General features: G+C 45.1%; 1 protein-coding gene across 2 annotated transcripts; it reads right to left on the bottom strand.

The window, feature by feature from the left end:
• Nucleotides 1-969: 969 nt before the first annotated feature.
• Nucleotides 970-19,318, bottom strand: ZNF518B (zinc finger protein 518B). 2 transcript variants are annotated; one of them, XM_036852056.1, is made up of 2 exons: nucleotides 18,164-19,318; nucleotides 970-7,710 (listed from the first exon to the last, which is right to left on the bottom strand). In XM_036852056.1, exon 2 carries the CDS (start codon nucleotides 7,533-7,535, stop codon nucleotides 4,287-4,289), a length of 3,249 nt encoding a protein of 1,082 aa, XP_036707951.1. In that variant the 5' UTR covers nucleotides 7,536-7,710; nucleotides 18,164-19,318; the 3' UTR covers nucleotides 970-4,286. The 2 variants fall into 2 exon arrangements, with proteins under 2 accessions (XP_036707951.1, XP_036707952.1); XM_036852057.1 differs by lacking the exon at nucleotides 970-7,710 and adding an exon at nucleotides 17,334-17,734.
• Between the last annotated feature and the right edge of the window lie 677 nt (nucleotides 19,319-19,995).

Genomic DNA, 19,995 nt, shown 5'->3' with positions numbered 1-19,995 from the left:
ATCAGTGTTTCCTGCCAAAACACGGTCCTATCCATTACTTTACTCATCTTCATGTAAACCTGGTGAATCAGGTGTTGTTAACCTTTCCGAGCTTAAGTTTTCTTAACGATAAAAGGTGGATTAGTGACTGCCATTTCCCAACTCTTTGGCCTTGAAGTCAGTTTCTGCCCGTCCCCTATTCTAGTCACACTATAGCCAGCCCTGAAGTCCAGGCCGATACAAATCCCCCTTCAGGCTTCTGCTGCCCTCTCTTGATTGCTACTCCCCTAAATAACCAGCCAAAGGTGACAAGTTGTTGTTAGACTAGATCTATAGGATTAGAGGATGACTCATTTCAGATACTAAATAAGCCAAACTGGTGAATTTCAGCAATTCCTATCATCTCCTCTTTATCTTTTCCTTAGGGTTTTGCCAATATCCAACTTAAGTCTAAGTCTCTTCTTTTTTGGACTCCTTGGGTGCTGGGAATGAGATGAGGGACTGAATGCCCCTCTCCAAATATCCTCATACTCTTTCTTCCGAAGTAGGTGTAGAATCAGATTTAAATAATCAATGGTATTTGGATAGATGGCATCAGCCATGCAATTACACTGAAATGGCCCAGCAGGCTCACTGACTACTTGGGAACTCTTCCAGCCAAGCCCCACTTAGTTGAGAGGCTACACATGGAGGGCAGGACCCACACACATTCTCTGATGTGGACACCGACCATGGCATGAAAATTGCCACTGCTGCCCAAACCAGCATCTCTTGTGAACGTAAGCCAAAGCAAAACAAAGTTACCTGGCCTCATTTCAGGGTATGCTTAGTTAACCAGCAGTGCATCAAATTCAAAATATACCTTTATGGAATTCAAAGCACCTGTATTGTGTAGAATGATGCCTTTATGCGGTTCAGAAATGTATCACCCAAGACAGGCTGTGTCATTAATAGCCAACTTGCTTAACATTTGAAATGAAAGAACAGAGAAAATGTTATAGTTGCTTTATTTAACAAAATTTATGCCAACTTCTCTATCTATATACATACGTGTTTCAAACTCGGAGCAGCAGACACACAAACTGTTAATGCAGGACTTTTTAATAATGCTTAAAACATGTTATGCAATGTTTTGTTTTCTGCTCATACTGACGTTAACAGATTCAAAAATTATTCCAAAGGCTGAGTGGCATCACGTCTTCATTTTCTGGGGTGGCTTAAGAAAGAGGGATGGAACTTTTGAGGGTTAATACACTGTGTTCAGTTTAGCTCAACCAAGAAGAGCACTTGGCCCATGAGAGGGGCTCACAAAGTGTTTTGGACTGGGGATAAAAATTTGAGTAAAATAGAATCTGAGTATACTTTTAAAAAAAATTTTCACTGTCATATCATAAATATAACAAGGTTGTCTCATTTCTGATCCCCCAAAGAAAACCTATTTTAAAAAATAAGTTAGAAATGACTTTAATAGTAAGTACTATGACTAACATTTACTGAGTAGAGACCCTTCAAAATCAAGGTAAGAAAGAGTAGACAAATACTCAACACAGTTCTGCCCCTACCTTCTCCAATTTTGTTCGTTTCATGACATTAAGCTACATGTTAACAAGCTATTTTCTAAAGTTCTTTATATAGGGAAGACAGCCATTTTTTGCTTTCTCATTTTTTTATGACTTCCAGGAGTCCTCTGAATTCCTTACAAAGTACTGCGGTTCTGGAAATCTCAAAAAGCCTAGCTACATATTCTACTCACAAAATTTTGCTCTGTACAAGTACATAAGCTGAGTTTTAGGTAATACTTGAAAAACAGTTATGCTGCAAAGTGTAAATGTTTCATGTTGACACTTAACAACACTCTGACCTGATTCATGGTTATCTTTCCTGAAAGGTCACGGTCTAGCCTTTCACGAAAGATGCTACTAAACAGTGAGGTATAGAAGGAGAAAAATAATAAAGCACAGCCTTTTCTTCGCCTCTCAACACCTTAAGAGCCTTCTTTCATGATGGGGACTGGGGTGGGGAGGGAATAACAGATCTATGCATGGATAAAACTTAAGAATGCTCTCCTTTATGTACAGAAGTGGTACACACAATCCATTTCCCAAAAAAGCACCAACTAGAAATGCACTGGGACTAAATACTGTACTGCAATGATCCACCGGGGTTTCTACTCCCATTTGTTCATATAAATCAGACCCATCACCTACTGTGCTTTCATTTTCTAAAAATGAGATCAGACCATTATAAAAATGTACTTCCAAAATAAATTATTTCTAGAATATAAAATGTTTTATATTTTTCCAGCCCACATAACTTCACTATAAAATAGGAAATCAGAAAATTAGCTACTGCAAGTTTTCATATGGTAAAAAATATATGTGTACACACATATATACACATATAAAAAAACCCAAGTTTTAAATTTCAATAAAAACTAACCAATCAACTTAATGATTATGTATTAAACTATACACAAGCCATGTTGAATATCTGTAATGAGAACCAACTACAAAGAATTACGATCTGATGTATCAGAGGATAATCTAAGACTTTCCCACGTGGAAAAAAAAAATCAATCAGGAAAGTCTCTTAACTGACTACCCAACACAACAGAAATCTCACTCATGCCTTTCTCAGATGTAACAGCCCCCAGTTTCATTCGCTGCCCTCAATTCCCTAAGGAAGGAGTCTTTAAAAGGGAGGAAAACACGTGAGTTGGGGCTGCCTTGCGGCTGTGCTGTGTGTGCTCTGCATTATGGTCGGTTCCCCGCTGCGTGGGCAAGTGAGGACTAGAATCCAGCCTGAGCTGCTTTTGTAAAGCCATCCATCTGCCCAAGCAGCCGCAATGGTGCAGAGGGTGGGCTTTTTTCTAGTGCACACAAAGGTGCTGTGGAGACCAGCCCCAATCCTGACTCCTGCTGGTGGAGGGAGTTGCTGGAGTGTTCTTGGAGCTGCTTCCCAGGAAGGTGAGCAACGGGGAAAGCCTGACTGCGGCTGAGATAAATTAGAAGCAGGTTGTTACCACTGATGAAAACCAGGGACAGCGTTCCTGTAAGCTTAACAGAGGTGGTGGGAGGTGTTCATTTTGTTGATTCTTGCCTGTTTTTAGTATTTTCATCAGGGAAAACCTTAAGGGGCCTCAAGCAAGGGAAAGGGACAGGTGAGCAGGGAAGCTATCTCATTTCACAGGAGGGCCTGTTCAGAAAACCCACCAAGGGAGAGCAGGGTAAGACCTGGCAGGGGTGGGGGACAGTGTCTGTGATCCACTGGTGATGGAGGAAGAAAGAAAACAGTGTGCAGGTTCCACCCGTGGTCTGCGATGAGTTCCCAAATGAAAACTGGTCTCATTAAAGCTACAACTTCCGTCACAATCCTATCTATCTTGATTTGTCTCCCCAAACTTTCTCTCTGTTGAAAGAAGCCTGTTCATTCACATTTTAAATTGAAGACTTACTTGACTTTTGTGAGAGTGGTAAGGGCAAACAGGAGATAATTTTAGATATTCTCCCTCTGTGACCCTTTCTTCTCCTTCCCCCCCCCCCAAAAAGGCACATTCCCTCCCCAACTGTCATAAACCAAGGTATTTAAAAAGAAAGCAAAAGCCTGAAAATGTTCCTTTCTTCCCCTAACAACACCTGCTGTTGTAGTAAATTCAGGCCAACCTTTCGAATTATTCTTTGAAAGGGTCAACAAAAGCCCAACTCTCTGTGCTATAGAGAACACTTAGCAACACTGCAGAGTGGGTGAGGGATTTAAAAGAAGGGCCACTTTTCTATAACCAAACTTAAGATAACTAACAAAGTAGAAAATATACTTTCCATTGTGTACCAAATATTCAGGAGATTAGTTAATGCAAAAAAAAAAAAAGTGGATGTGTACACCAAGACCTGGGTTTAATTCTTCAGTAGCATTTTGTTATATAAAGAGCATGTGTACAACACTCTAAACTTGCCCCTCTGAATGGATTAGAAATGATTTTTACCTATGCAGAAAAAGGTTGCTGACCAAAGGGAAGTCTCAGATCCCATGGAAAATCTGTTCAAAGTTTCCCTTCGCCCCAGACAAATGCATACACGTGAATCTGTGTGCACTTCCTCAGGGGGCCACAGACACCTTCTGACGTCCAGTCACCAGGCTCAGACGCCAGGCTCTCCACATTCCCAGGAAGACCTGAAGACTGAACCAACCTCCCATCCCTGCAGTCTGTATTATCCTACAGAGTCAGGGAGGGACACAAAACCAAACAAACCAAACCAGAATCAATTAAAAGTAAGAAAAACAATTTGCTTCCAAGACCAATTTTTCACTTATTTGCCCTTGGAAGAAAGAACATCCCAATCTCTAGTTGCTTCTATTAAATGCCGTTGGCCATGACTCATCCACTCTTCCTGGTCTTCGTAGAGCCGTCCACAAAACCAGCACTTAAATATACACTGTGATGAGTCATCAGGCAAGGAATCCACCACCTGGTAGTTGTTTTTATGAACTTTTTTAAGTTTCATTTTCAACATCATTTGCCTTTTTATCTGATTGGCTTCCTCCACATTCTGGTAGGTCAGCCGGACATGATGCCGCCTGATGCCTAACTGACACCTAGTCCTCTCTGATAGGACCACTTTGAGGACGTTGCCTTTGTACTTGTTTATTACCTTCATCACATTGGATACTTCTGGTGAGTCGACATCAGGATGGTTTAACACGATGACAGGCTGGTTCCGACGGGGGCATTTGATCAACTGGTCTGGTTTAGCTGCTATCAGTCGAAGTTGTCTTGCGACCTGAAAAATGGAAGGATCCTTGAAACAGCGGCTGGGATCTGCCTGAATTTTGCTTTTCTTCTTGGATGAGCTGACTTGTTTGGTTTTATTTTTACTTACAGGAAGACTTCTGGAAAACAGTTTCCCTTGCTTACTCATTTCACTGCTTCCTTGCTGTCCATGCAGGAGTCCAGTTTTTTTAAGCATGGTGCTACAATTAGCACTCTCTCTTCTTGATTTAGCCCAAAGAGACAGATCATGATTCTGGGACATGTCTATTGGCCCACTTTCACTTGTCGAAGACTGTAAGTCCAAGTCTGTCTGTTTCACTGGGCAGAACGGAATGGGTTTTATTAACTGTGTCTCACTGCAGGGGATGCTGACAGGTGCTTCACATGTAGCCTCTATAATGTGGGAATTCTCAGAGGAATTAAGAACCCTCAACACAGCCCCCTTCGGGATCAATACTGGAGGAGCCAAATGTGGCTTCCTGGTTACTCCGCTTTCGGTTTTCCCACTGCTGCCTTCTACAAGATGCGGATATATCTGCTGATGAGTAAGCTGTCCATTAATACCAACGTCATCCTGAGGTTTCGGGAGAGTACCTGTGGAATAGCCAGTGCTGGTAAATGACACGTTAATTTCCTGAATACCTTCAGAGGTAGCTTTCGAAGTGACCTTAGATGCCTTCCCTACAGAATGACGATGTGCATTACTTGCAGCCAAAGATGAAGGCTTGCCACAGGATTCAATTAACTGGGCTATCTTTCTGCGCAAGAGTTCAATTGACTTTATTTTGGATGTTGAACTATTCCACTTAACGCCCTCAGGGACGTTTTCAGATCCAGAGCTCAGAGAAAACACTGATGAGATGACTGGGCCTTCAAAGGAGTCATTAGTCTTTTCAGAATTCTTTAATTCCAAAGGTTTATCCCCAGACTGTTGAGATCTGATTCCATCTTCTCCCGCTATGTTTATGTGTAAATACTCACTTTTAGGTTGAGAGGAAATCTGGCCTGTATTTGAAACTGCCTTGTGTTCCTGTGTCTGGTTATGTTTCAGCTTCTTATTAGGGGGAGCCATTTTTACAGGAAAACTGATCTCATTTCTAGATTCCACGTCCTTTTTACTTAGGGGCAGTGAGTCCTTTTCTCCAGAGAAGGAAATGGTTGCAGGCGATGCAGCAAGAGGAAATAACTGCTGTGAGTCACTGTGTAAATTTCTTCCATCTTCAGTAAAAGAAACGGCAGCTTTATATGGAAAAGAGTTTGACGTAGTTCCAAGACCACTTAAAATACCATTTTTTATTAGAGATGATGGAGAATGACCTTTTAAGGCAATGGAAGGAACAGCAGTTCTTTGTGGATATGTATAACCTTTTTTCTGCAAACCCTCAACTCTATCAGGGTTGAGAAAGGATTCTCCACCACTGTGCACGCTAGAATTTGACGTGAAAAAGTCATAAGACCTTACCCATTTCACGTTTTTAAGTTGTTTCTGAACTGATGATTGAAGATTATGGATGCCTGCAAGTTTTCCAACATTCCCTTCGATCATTAGTGACTTTGTTTGTTCTGCAGAAGCCATTTTTTCCTGTTCCCTTGAATCTTTCTCTTTAGTCACATGTTCAGAATTACCTCCATCACCCCCACCAGCGGCAAGGCAATTATTTTCTTCCAGAGGAAACAGTTTCAGCACAAGCTGCTGTGTTCCATTGACAACCTTCACATCTATCAACTGGGCTAAACAGTTTGCAGGGACGATTAGTTCCGCTGGTGCCACAACCGTTAATGGCATTCCCGGCTGAACAGGCTCTTTTGCAGGGGATAACACTTCCACCTCCACACTTTTGTTCTCAAACAGGTTGACTTCATTGGGCTCTGACAGTGTCACTTTATTTGGAATGCACACGACATCTTTTTGGTACTCCTTTGATTCAGGTAATAACATTATGTTGTGCATTCTGTCTTTATTTGAATGGAGGGAGAACCTTGAAAGCTGATCTGACAACTTATTTTGAAACGCAGTCCTTGGACTGGAAGCTTTTAAAAGCTCTGGGTTTTGCTTGGATGCACTGATTCTTTTTGGCTCCAGCTTGGCAATGGTTTTGGGCAGCCGTTTTCCACCAGCCTTCTCGTGGACTCTCTTCCTGTGTTTGACAATGTAGTCATTTCTAATAGCACCATAGTCACAATACTCACATTGATAAGGGAAAATGCCTGTGTGTTTCACCAAGTGCCTCTGAAACTCCCCTTTAGTGTAGGAAATGTAGCTGCAGTGAGAACAAATGAATTTAATCTCTTCATGCTGAAGTGTGTGCTTTTTGTACTGCAGAGGGTCCTTCGTGGAAAATCGACATTTATCACAATAGTATTTGCCTGGCTTAAAGTTCCTTACCTTAAATTTGTTATTGACAGAACTTGAGATGGTTTCCGGTTTATTCCCTATGTGAGTAGCACTGTGATTATTGTTCACAAAATGGAAATGGGGACGGGCCACACCTAGGCTGCATTTGAAGCAAACATATTTGTCCTCCTTTTGGCTTTGCCCAGTATCCTTTTTCAGATCCTGAAGTGGGATCTTGTACACACTTTTACACTTCACACATGTAGCAACGGTCATCGTGGCAGCCTCTGCCTCGGAGACTTGATACAGAAGAGTCTGAGCTTCTTGTCTATCAGGGCGAGTCGCTCGATTAGCATTAGGCTGTTTGAGCGACATGGTCAAGGAATTGTGTCCGTCATCCACTTGTGTAGTCCACAACTGCTGTCCACTATCCTTCATCTTCTTCATTTGCATTTCTAAAAAGAGGCCACTGAAATCCAGAGAGACATGATAAGACTCTTAGGAAGCATCCTTCAGTATACTTTGTAGTTGGCTTCCCAGGAACATATTATCTTTTTTCATAAACCACCACAGTAGGTCATGATCCCAAAATATGACTGTTTCCAATTCTCTGATATTCCAGGCAACACTAAAGGGGAAAAAAGATATCACAAAGCATCATTAATAGATGAACTTAAGGTTTAGCTAATGTATTTCCAAATTTACCCTATATTTCAATGGCCTTGGGGATTTTATGCTAAATCTTGACCTACTATCTTGAAACACATGTCGACAGTGATACACAGTACAACAGAAATGGCAAATAACCAGCCTAAACTGAAAACATTTTCAAACTCCGCCCCCCTAAAAGTCATCACTTTAGGCCAACCATAAACATAGATATACTGGGGTAATCATGGCAGTCATTCAGAATAGCCTTTGCTGAGTGAGTTATTTTTAAGTGTCACTGAGAGCATTCTAGCAATTTCACAGGTATAATTTCATACCAGCCTCACTAAAACCTTAGGAGGCTGGCATTTTAGTTTCTAAACACACAAGTTAACCAGTGGTAGAGCCAGGACTCTGGCTCAGGTGTCCATTTGTTTCTGTGTTACGGCGTGGATCCCAACTCTCTCTCTCATGTGCCCCATTTGCTTTCACAAGTGGTAAGAAGACAATACTATCCTGCCAATACTAGGCAGACAAATACTTATTCCTTCAACATCTTACTGAGCATCTATCAGGTGTCAGGCACTGCTCTAGGCGCTACAGGGCAGTGACCAGAAGCAAATCCATCCCTCCCCTCACAATGGTACAGAGAGGGGAGACAAACTGTATATTTATTTGGCAGATGGTGGCAAGTGACTGCGGAAAACAAACCATAAAGCCAGGCAAGGGGGACAGGGCGTAACTATGTGATGAAGTTGTAGGGCTGGGGTGTGGAGAGTCAGGAAAGGCCTCAAGAGAAGCTGACGCTGGAGCAGAGACCTTGGGGCAGCCTGGGAGGAGGGCGTTTCAAGCTGAGGGAGGGGGGAGCTCTGTGGGAAGTGGGCCTGGAGCACTGGAGCACCAGCAAGGAGGCTGAGGCTGGGGGGCAATGAGCAAGAAAGGCCGGAGGGTACTGGGCAGGGGAAGCTCTATGGTGCAGCATCGTAAGGATGTGGCTTCTCCCCACGTGAGGAGGGGACCCGGGGAGAGACTGGAGCAGCAACAGAACATGACATGATCTGATCTATATTCCAGCCACTGCCTCCGGCTGCTACAGGGACCGGAGTCTCAGAGGGCGAAACCATGGCAGCAAGGACACAGGGGAGAGAGAGTAAGGCGGCCTGGAATGCAGCTCCTGTTTTCTAGAGCCAATACCACAATATGTGTAATGCAGTGATTTTTACATAAAAATAGGTAATTATCTGTAACTACACATTCTTTTTTTCAGAATACACAGAACTAAACAAAAACCACTCCAGTTTGGGACCTGCTAAAAGCCTTTCTGTTATGACCTTAAAAAAACCACTTTCAACCTGTCGAGCCTCAGTTTTTTCATCTGGCAATCAGAACTACGGATATTTATCCAACCTCTTCCACAGTCCTGCCATGATGGCTAAAACGCTAAACAATACAAGACAACACTTTTAAAATTTTAAAGCACTTCCCTGAATGTCAAGAGGCGCACAGAGGCCTCAGTAAGTGCTTGTTCAATGATGGGCAGCGATACGAATGGGAATTAGCAGCTTCCTTCTGGCACCCTGCTAATAGGCCAAGAGCTGTACAGAGTAAGTCTGGAAGGCCGACCTGGGGGAGCAGAAGGTCTTGCTGTGGGGTGGAGAGAAACAATTATTGTGTATCCAGATCTAGCATACAACCTGCCTTTAAAAACATTTTTGGAAAGCACCGTAAGAACGTACCACATTGATGACAATCTTTATTTTCTTTTGCAGTAGTATCTTCTCCTATTTTGCTTTTGCAAAAGACAGTTGCCTCCTTTCAAAAACAACTCCCAGCATGCAATCAAGCATCTAGGGACGCAATCAGACTTGCCCCACCCCAAGTGTGTATGTAATACACACCAAGCGGGCAGAGGCCTGTGGGGTTGCAAGGTGCAAACCTATCCCCTCAGTGTTCAAACACACACCTATGCAAGGGGACTGTGCACAGGACAGGACAACACGTGGATGCCTCAAACCGCAAACTGACAGGCACGGGCAAAGACAAGGACGGTCATTTTCCTCTGCACTCCTGGTACACATACAGCAGGCAGAGCTTTCAAAGGAGTCACTGGGAGAAGCTGACGCACTTCACTTTCTGGATTTGTAAGCTGGCTTTAGTGAAAGGAGACAGAAGTGATACCCAGAACTTCTGCACTAATGAAGTGACCTCAAGCCAGCCACCCATTTGTATCTGCTCACTCTTCCATGCTCACATAGATGAATGCTTAGCCCTGAAGTTGCAGACTTTTTATCATCTAAAAATGCTACTACTGTCAACATGTTCAAGTTGGCATCTCCATCCTGCTAAAATAGAGGAAGCAATGGCTGCAACCAGAGCCTAAGAAAACCACTGGCCCAAGGAATGCAGAGGCTGAAAAGAGGCTTTAAGGGGATCTGGTCCAGTGGTTCCTGAATCTGGAGGAGCTGCAGAATCAGAGCTAAAATAGACATTCTTGGGCTTCACCCCAAAGCTCATCAATCTAAATCTCAGTGGGAGAGGGAAGGAGAAGAGACATTTATGGTTTGTAAAAGCACTACATATAATGCTGATGAAAAGCCAGCATCAGAAATCACTGGTTGAAACTCCCAGCAACATTTCAATCCTTTAAAACATCTTCACCAGTTGGTCATGCAGCTGATGCTCTAATACTACCATGAGCCAAACTCCCTCTCTCTTCGGGCAGTTAATTTTATTTTCACATAGTTATCACTGTCCAGAATTTACCCTTAAATAAAACTGAAACCAACCTTCTTGTAACTTCCTTATATCCTGACCTTGGAGCTACAAACAACTTAATCCCTGATAGACCAGTCATTAATCTGCTCCTTTCCTGTCTCAATTCTGTTCACAAGAGGTGCATATCAGCCAATATGTACATATCTGATCTACCAGCCTCATAATCCTGAGAGAGAAGAAGAGAAGAGGAGGAAGAAGAAGAAGAGGAAAAGAAGGAAGAGAAGAAGAGGTAAGAAGGGAAAGAGGCAGAGAGGGAAAAAGAAAGAGGGGGAGGAAAGAAAAGAAAGTAACTTACTTGCCTGGTACAACCTGCTTACCAACTCTTTAAAAAAAAAAATCACAAAAGGCAGTTTTGCCATTTTCTCTCCAAATCCTTTTAAAACTTGGGGGTGTCATTCCTCCTGGAACTGAAGACTTGAAATCTCAGACTGAACGGTAAAATCACATACCTTAGCAAGAAGAGGAGAGCATCCTGCTGGAGGAGAGTTCTCTCTAGAGAACTAACCAAGCCTGCCTGGTGCCTCAGTAATGCAGAAGCCTCCTGGTGGTGCTTCTGCAAAACCATCTCAGCAGTTATTTTGAATTAGGAATCCACAGAAGCAAGTGTCAATATGAAGCATGAGGCTGTGATTAGCAAATGCAGTTTAATGGGGAGGCAGGACACTAGGCCATGACCCAATTACGTCACCTGTTTGAAAGTGCCTTCTTGGCTTTTAAACCGTTCTCAAAATAACGCATGTTTCTACCTTGGTACTTCCCTCCGTCCAGGTGACAAAGATGTCAGGCTTCTTCAAAACAAGCAAAGTTCTCTTTGGCCACTGCAACATGTGGAGCTAGTTGTGGGTGAAAAAGATCTCAGATGTAGCACCCCAAGACAGAGGTAAATGGACGCAGTGGCACAGAAGAACTCAGATGGCTTTGATGTTGGCATTTATACTTGGACACTCCTGAGGCTACACTAAGCACACCTGAGTAAATGGGCTCCCAAGACCTTATTCCCTCCATACACCTTTCTCTACCTGGTTCACATTCAGGTACAACCACCTGTGAAGCGGGGTCCTCTTGGCAGATTACTGTCCAGTGGACTGATGACCAAGGATTACATGAAACACTGTAGATAAAGGGCCGTGTGTGTGCCAGGTGCTGGGGGCACTAATCAATCACGATTAACACCAGTGTCAGTGATCACCGACCTTCCACACTCACAACACCTGTCACAAAACCTCTGCATCTGACCTCCTAGGACTAGAGACGTACATTTTTTAAAGTTCATTTAGGAAGGTTCTCGACAACACAGAAAATACTTAGTATTATTAACTCTGGACACAATAATAAAACAGCTACTTAATGTTGTCTGCCTTTGTACAGCAAAAAGTGAGCTTTTTAACGCAGAATTATCTCCAGCATCAGACAAAGGCGGCTTCCACACACAAAGAGGAGGGGCACAATGTGTGACAAATGTGCTTCCTCTAGACTGAGTCTTGTCTTTTCTGGGGAAAAAGCCTAAGGGCAGCATCCACTACTGGTGGGTTTTCCTTCTGACTCTGAGCTCACTTGACCTGGTTTCTTAAAAATTTATCATGGGGACAGATGGAGAAAAACAGAGTTTGTTAGAAACCAGTGACATTGAGGGCTATAAAAATCATGAAGGTTGTGTAAGTTTTTATTAAAAAGGAAGCATTTGACTTCTAAATACCGGAAACATCAAGTGCTCAACAGAATTAGAAGAGCAATAAGCAGTAAAATAGTGTTTAAAGCTACAGATCGCGGAATCAGATTACAGGGTTTCAAATCCCAGTCCCACTGCTTTCTAGATGTCTGACCTGGAGCAAACTGTCTGAATCCTCACCTGTAAAATAGACAATAAACAGTACCTACCTCACAAGGTTGTCGTGAGGATTAAATGTGACAGTGTGACTATAAGTGCTTATATAAGTTACTTACACATAAAACTATTAAGAGTATTATTCTCCCTTTTTTATGAAGAAAATAGAAGAAATGATGCCTATCACATAAATAGTCCAAGGGTCTAAAATACAGGCTTCTTTGCTGCCTGGAAATTGCTTTTTCTGGAATACACAGTGAATCTCATTTTATAAGTTTAATTATAGTTGCTTGGCTGTACAGTCTAAAAGATAATTTACCTCTGGGGCCAAACCATCCACCTTGCCTTAGTGGCAAAGGGGCCAACAGGTGATTATAATCACCATGAAAAAGATGCTTTAACTACAAGAGTGCTCATTACAACTTAGGCTTACATATAATCTATTGACGGTTACCGAACGACCTTTTCCTCTCCAAGCCCAGTTGAACTGTGAATTATCCCTGTAGCAAATGAACGTGTCCCCACACCGGATGTTAGTGAGAAAAGTTTAAAAAAAGTGGCTAGACAATTAAACCATGTGCATGCTACGTGGATGATCACATACATCTTCTGTTCATGAGAGATGCCCAGCAAACTCAGCAAATTTTAGTTGACTGACTGTATCCTTTCTGGACACTGAAGCAAATTTAGGAAGCTCTTCCAGAAATCTTTTCATTGTGGCTTCTACCATATCCACGGCTAGGGCAGGAATGTAGCTGCTCCGCCCATGAGGAGCAGAGGGAATGGAGTTGGCAGGTTTGTAGTTCAAACTGATTCTGTCCCTTATTTGCTGGGTCCCCTTAGGCAAGTGATTTCTCTCTACTTATTGTCAGGCAAGGAAACAGGCTTTAATATCATCAAACTTAAAGGGTAATCAGGAGAAGCAAACTAGGATCGTGCATGCAAAGCACTCAGTCTGGTGGCACATGCACTCCAAAATCCTCTCTGCTCCTTTTGTCTATTTAGCCATAGATAGCAAAGGCTAGTGTAACTAACGTTTCCTAGTAACCAAAATTTTAAAACATTCTACCCCTAAATGACCATTAGCATGTCAACGAGTGATACCTGATCAGTGAAACAATGCAACATTAGGTATGTAAACTGCCAACATTTCTCCAGTTAAGTTAGTATTTAAGAAGAAACTGTTGCCTCACTCAGCAAGAACTTTTCCAGACAATTACAAAGAATCAGAATTGAATGGTAAATAGATCTAAACAATGAAAAGATCAATGAAGTATTTTCTTTTTGCTAATCTATCTTGCACTTGAAATGACTGAACTGAAAACTGATGGCCATCTTGATGGCAAAAAATACTTCCAAATGTTGCTGACAAACGTACACCTTTGAGACCTTAGATTTCCTTCTGAAACCAAGTGTATCACTTGCAGCACACAATGAGGCAAGAAGGCTGAACAAGAGCCCCTGTTCTGATTCCTCAGCTTTGCAGATGAAAAGTGCAATAGAGTGAAAAGGGCAATCACCTTGGGGTCTCAGGAGCAAGGTTTGAAACCTAGGTGTTTGACTTAGAAGCCGTGTCATTCTGGACTCAACCTCTTTGAGCCTGAGTTTCCTCGCTTGTAACATGGGAATAATGCCTGACTTACATGGCTGATGTGAGGAAATGGTATAATGCAGCTAGCAGGCAGCCTTATGCTTGGCAGGCAAACTACATGTTTTGACAACAAATAAGTCAACATATTTCTGTTGAAGATTCCTTCCAATGTAGAAGAGTCCAGTAATCCCAGAGAAGCAGAATCTTAGTTTAACAAATGAGCTTAATGAGATAAAGGTCTCTGGCTGAGTGCTCTGGCTGGAGGTGAGGCTCTTCTCTCCCACCCTCCAGTCTACAAAGGGAGTTACCTTGGGACTGAATGGCACTGCTGAGCACGTGAACTGAAACTACACCAGAGAACAAAGGAAGTTGTTATTATAGTTTTTTTTAAATAGTTTAAATAAGAGACAACATTTCTAAAGAAAGAATATGACTAGTGCTAGAGTTTTTAAAGTCTAAAACTTACAGTTCTATACATGGAAAAAAATTTAAGAGGCAAATATGCTCTTGTTAGCATTTTTAAAAAAAGGTAAAAACAAGGTAGTACTACAAGCAATATTACAAAATTCTATGTTATTAAACACACCTAGTAACTTCAGGTCTCTAAAGGTGATAAAAATGAAGGACAAATGTGTCTTTGTACTCCCCCCCTCCCCCGACTTTTGCCTTAAAGTCAAAATTTTGTAGAAGAAATGGAGCAAGAGTTTAATAAAAAGTATAATTAAACAAAGAAGAATTATCTCCCACTAAATCAGTGATTCTTAACCTTGGCTGAATCAAGGTAATCAACTTGTCATAATATGTTAAACTTATTTAAAGAGGTCCCTTTGATGTTTAGTCGCCCTCCTGCACAGAGAATTTACCTGGGGAGCTTTAAAAATAATGATGCCTGGGCTCCACTCTGTTGGGTGGAAGGCTTTGGGAATTTTAAAAGCTTCCCAGGTGGTTCTAATGTGCAGCCAAGGTTGAGAATCACCACCAGACGTTACAGGTAGAGAGGAGCACATGGGGGAATGGCCAGAGTCATTATCAGCACTCCTGTGCAGTCTTTTCTATACCAATCCAATCCACCCTTGGGTGCCTGGAGGTGAGGCAAGGCCACTGCCTTGATCTGTAATGGTGTGAGCAGGCAGGGAGACTCTGGCTCCTACCCTTGCTTATTGGCCATCTGACCTTGGAAACATCCTCACTGATGCTGTCTGTGGAGTGTGTAAGCACAGTAGCCACTGCAGATTCTCGGAAACTGAAATGTGCCTGGCATGGTGTGAGTACGACGAGCGTGAGCCAGGGCTGTGTACCCGACACCCGCCGCAGGCTGCTGTCTTAAAGGAGTGGGATCAGGAGATGGAGAGAGGGACACGGGTGGTTTCAGTAAAGTGGTAAATGCTACACTAGTGACCTGAGGATGCTGTCAGCGGCTGGCTATGTTGCCAATCCTGGAGCACCGTGGCCCGAGCCAGGTGGAAGGGGTGTGTGAGAAGGCGGATTCATACGTTACATCCATTACTCCTCAAAGTACCAATTACCTCCAATTACCTGCTTCTTGTAAGATCTGGAGATACTGTGGCTTTTCTAAGGTCATGGAGTTGGTCGGCTGGCATCTAGTCTAAATTCTGTCTTTTCTGCTACCCTGCCGTGTGAGGCTGTGAACTGCATAGTTGGGCACTGTTCTTACTGCCTGCCCGGAGCCACTGAGCTGCTGATTGAGTCAAAAGCACGGAGAGTCCCATGGGCTCTTCCTTCTCTTCTCAGGCACCGAGTCCCAGCCGGTGTCAACCTCAGGCTCTGGCATAGGCGTGTACGCTCAGAACCCTGGGAGGCAGCAAGGCAGCGCACAAGGGGCCCTGCGACAGAAGCCAGACACTTGGGTCTAAGTGCTGGGCCCATGTAGCCTTGGTTTCTTCATGCACTTTTCTAGAAAATAAGGGGAATGAGCCCCCAAAGTGCTTCTCAAGCAAGGGAGCTTAAAAGAAAAGGGAAGAAAGGCTTCCCAGGACTCAGGTGAATGAATGAATCAGATTGTCCTTTTCCTGGGGTGGGCTCAGGGCCTGTGGCTTAAATTCTTCCCAGGTGATTCTGATGCCTCCCCACTCCCCATCCTATGATGAGAATGTCTCCATCTGGGGGGCTCTAGCCACTTTCACTCCCAGGATGGATCCTGGAAATTGTAGCTGGCCAAGTCTGAATATGTGAACAAAGAAAATGCAGTCTATGCCCGGCAGCTTGAGAACAATCAAGACTGAGAAACATCACCGGTGAGGACGACCCTATTTATCACAGTCAACGGCACAGGGCTTGGTCACACAGGCACTCAACGAGCACTGGCTGAATGGAGTCAATGAATGAAAGAAACATCAGCCTTCCTGGCGACAATAACAATGTTCTTTGTTATTTTTTTTCTCTTCAACTGGTCCAGATCCCCTTACTTTAAAGCAAACAGACCAGTAGACAGATGTGTGTGTTTTTTAATTGCTATTACTGGATTTTTAAAAATCAGGGAGGAGGCCCAATAAATAAAACAATGCCCTCCTTTGTCTGTTCTCACAACGCACCTTACAATGAATGTTTAACAGCACAACAAAACTGGATACCTACAAAAGTGTTATTTTTCAAGGCTATGTTAGATCCAAGAAATAAAAACATTTAAAAAATGCATCCTAGGTTAAAGATAACACCGATATAACTTAAAAAAGCCAAACATTTGTATTCTACCTAAATAGACTATATTGGGATATTGGTTTTTAAATCGTCAATTGCTGGGCCAGTATCTCCTGCTGTGCACACACATCAGGGGTTGGAATGAACTTTGCATACCTGACTCAGAGAGAGATAAAGAAATACATTCCGATTCTCTCTGCTTTTTTATAGGAAGTCCTGCCTGCTCCTGGAGACCACGGTTTTCCCACTCTTGGTGACTTCAATTCTAAGCTTAAGGGATAATGTTTAAGGGTTCGAACACAACAGTTTAGCTGTGTAGGTTTGTTTTTAATCAGGACACAGTGCTCAGTGTTTCACTTCCTAATTTTTCATGTTAGGTTGATCAACTGTTCATTATCCCAGTTTCTAAAATCAAGGGTATTTTCACGGGATACACGGAATAACCAACATATATAGAGGAATTTAAGTGTTTTCTTTCATTCTCTCCTTTGGCTTTCCCTTTCCGATTTAGGCATTTTCATTCTTTAGCACCCTGCGTGGTTTCCTGGCCTCAAACTGCCCAAGGACCCCAAGGCAACAAGATAAAAGGGCAGCTGAGATGGGGGAGAGCCCACAAAGAGTGACATCAGCATTTAGAACCGAGTCACGCCTTCATCTTTATCCTCCCTTTACACCCTCACCAGCAAAAGATGGACAAGCCCATCCCCGGGCACATGCCCCAAAACTCCCAAGGAAAGACAATGCCAGTCTGGTTTTCAAGTTTATTGTTGGCACACACACCGACGGTACACGTTATCCAAGGCCCGTCCACGTCTCACAGCGCGGCTGCTAGGAAGGGAAGGCGCGGGTACAGTGGGTTTACAGCCTCGTCCCCAGGGGTCGTCTGGGCCCCTTCCAGGGGTCGCAGGGGTTTCTTCTAACCACTGAAAACCGGACCACGTCAACGCTGACCTCCGAGGCCCGCAGGAGGCTTTAAAAATGGCCTCCTGACGACACTTCCTGCTCGGAGCCGACCGGTAGGAACTCTCCCAGGAGATGCATCATTTAAAACGCTGGGGGCGGGCGGAGGAGGCCGGGCTCGGCGGCTCCACACCGGCCGTCCCGCAGCCCGGACGCCGCCGCCAAGGGTCGCGACCCGGGGCATTCGGGGGGAGCCTACAGGGTCGCGGCCGCGGCACAAAGGCGCTCGAGTGGGGGGCGCCGGCTGCGCACCCGCCGCCACCCCCGGCCCCCGAGGTCCGTGCTCCCTGTCCCCGGCCCGGCGAGAGCCCCCTGCCGGGCGCCCCTCCCCCCACCCCCGGCCCGGCGCCCCCTCCCCTCCCGTCCAGGCCGCCGCCCTCTCCTCCGCACCCAGCCCGGGGCCCGCTGCCGCGACCCGTCTGCCCCGGGGCCTCCTGCCAAGACGCCGGCCGGCGGCTCGGGCACGCGGGGCCGAGCCCCGCACCACCCGGCCCCGGCTGCCTGCCCTGCGCGGCCTCGTCCTGTCCCTGACCCGCACGGCCCCGCGCCACCCCTCCGCACCCCGGCCCCGCGCGCCCCGCGCAAGCGGACCCGGCGCCCTAGCCCTCCCGCTCAGCCACTCACCGAGCCGCCGGGTCGGGGTCCCGGAAAGGAGCGTCTACACCGCCGTCCGCAGGCCACCGCTGCCGCCTCCGCGGCCGCCCGCTGTAGGTCCCTACTCGGGGGGCGGAGCCCGGCGGCGCCGCGCGTGCGCAGTGTGCGTGCAGAGGCTCGGCTGGAGCGCAGCTGGCGCCCGAGGTCCCTAAAGTTGCGCCCGCCCTCACCAGGTTTCAGCGCGGCGCGGAGCCCAAGACCTAACCGAGCCCCGGTCCTGGACTCAGAGCTCGCCCGAACGCGTCCACATCCACTGCGCGCAATGTCCATGCTTGGCCTGGATGTCCGCAAGCTCCGGAGCCTCCCTGCAAAAGAACTGATTCCGCTTTCGTTGTTGGCCCAGCAGAGCGGTGGTGGGCCCCCTGCTGTGTGCCCGCGCTGGGTCCAAGCGGAGGGCGTCTTTGCTCCCTGCCCTTGTGGAGCTTAAAGTCCAGGAGCAGAAAGGAGCTCAGATCTCCAGCGTACAAATTCGTTCTCTTTTGAAAGCAGCAGTGAACGAAATGACCTTGAAGACTCAGGTTCGAATCCCAACTCTCCTGACTCCTTTACCTAGCTGTGCGACCTTGGGCGAGGAAGTCCTCTGACCCTCGGAGTCTCAATATTTTCATTTTTAAAGGCGGGGGAAGATCAGACCTGAACTCCAGAGCCTTATTTATCACGTAGGTTGTTTCGAGGGTCAGACGAGACAGTGATTGTGGGAGAACCTGGAGATGGAGTGAGCTTATGTAATGCCACCATTTTCTCTTGTTTCTTGGACTCCAGTACTGTTTGGGAGTACTGTTTCCCCCCTGCTCACTTTTGACCTTCCAGAAGGAGGATATACCTAGAATAGACCCCTCCCTAAGGAAAGAAGTGGACCGCATTGCTAGAGTCCCCCTACTCAGTGACTCACCCTACAAAATGCAATTTCTTCCTATTAAGAACAGATTATGGCAGGGGAGCGAAGTTTCTTCAGGAAAAACAGCTGAAAGTTTATTTCAAGGCTCCGGAAGGAGCAAGGCTGGTTTCCAACACCTTCCTGTCGGAGGCCAGAGGTCAGGGTGCATGGACATGGGCCAGATGCAGGAAGGAGATGCAGGGCTGGGACAGTTTTTCAACACGGAGAAGTGGAGTTCAGGATGACAGTGCCAGCCACAGGACCAGCAATGGAAAAAATGCCCACCACTGAAATAACAAGAGCTGGGCAGAGAGAATGACAACCCAGGGATGGAACACCGACAGCAGGTCTAACCCCTGTGCTTTGCTGCCGTAGTCATTGTTGATAAGGGCGCTTCCTGGTCCTCTATCTCCTAGGGCTCAGAGAAGCTAGTGGACCTCTTCTCGGAAAAATACATTTACGTCCAGTTCATATCAGAGAGAATGGGGCAGAGAGTTCAAAGTCACCCTCAAGAGTGCGGTGGGTTTGGAAAGGGCATTGAGAATCTAAACTGGCCACTGCCTGGAAATCTCCGGTGGCAAAATGAGCCACATCAGAAAAACTGTTAATTTTAAGCATTAGAAAAAATTTTCCTGAAATTTAGCCCAAATCATTGCCTCTCCGTGTAACATACACTCATGCATTACAGTTCTGCCCTCTTGAGTCACATAGAACTGACAAAAGAGTACCTGTGGGTCTCCTGGAAATTCCTCTGGAGTTAGAGCTGGTTATACATTTCGAGCACACACAAGTTGTGAGCCTGCCCCCTAACCTGGCTGAACCTCAGTTTCTCTCGTACAATTCAGTGAAGAATAGGACCTACCTCACAAGCAATTGTCAACATTAAACAACAGAAAGCAGGTCAAGGCTTAGCATAGTTCTGACA

This window comes from Balaenoptera musculus, chromosome 5, assembly GCF_009873245.2.
Source record: "Balaenoptera musculus isolate JJ_BM4_2016_0621 chromosome 5, mBalMus1.pri.v3, whole genome shotgun sequence".
In the NCBI taxonomy this organism is placed as follows: Eukaryota; Metazoa; Chordata; class Mammalia; order Artiodactyla; family Balaenopteridae; genus Balaenoptera; species Balaenoptera musculus.
This window is presented reverse-complemented; position numbering and strand designations above follow the sequence as displayed.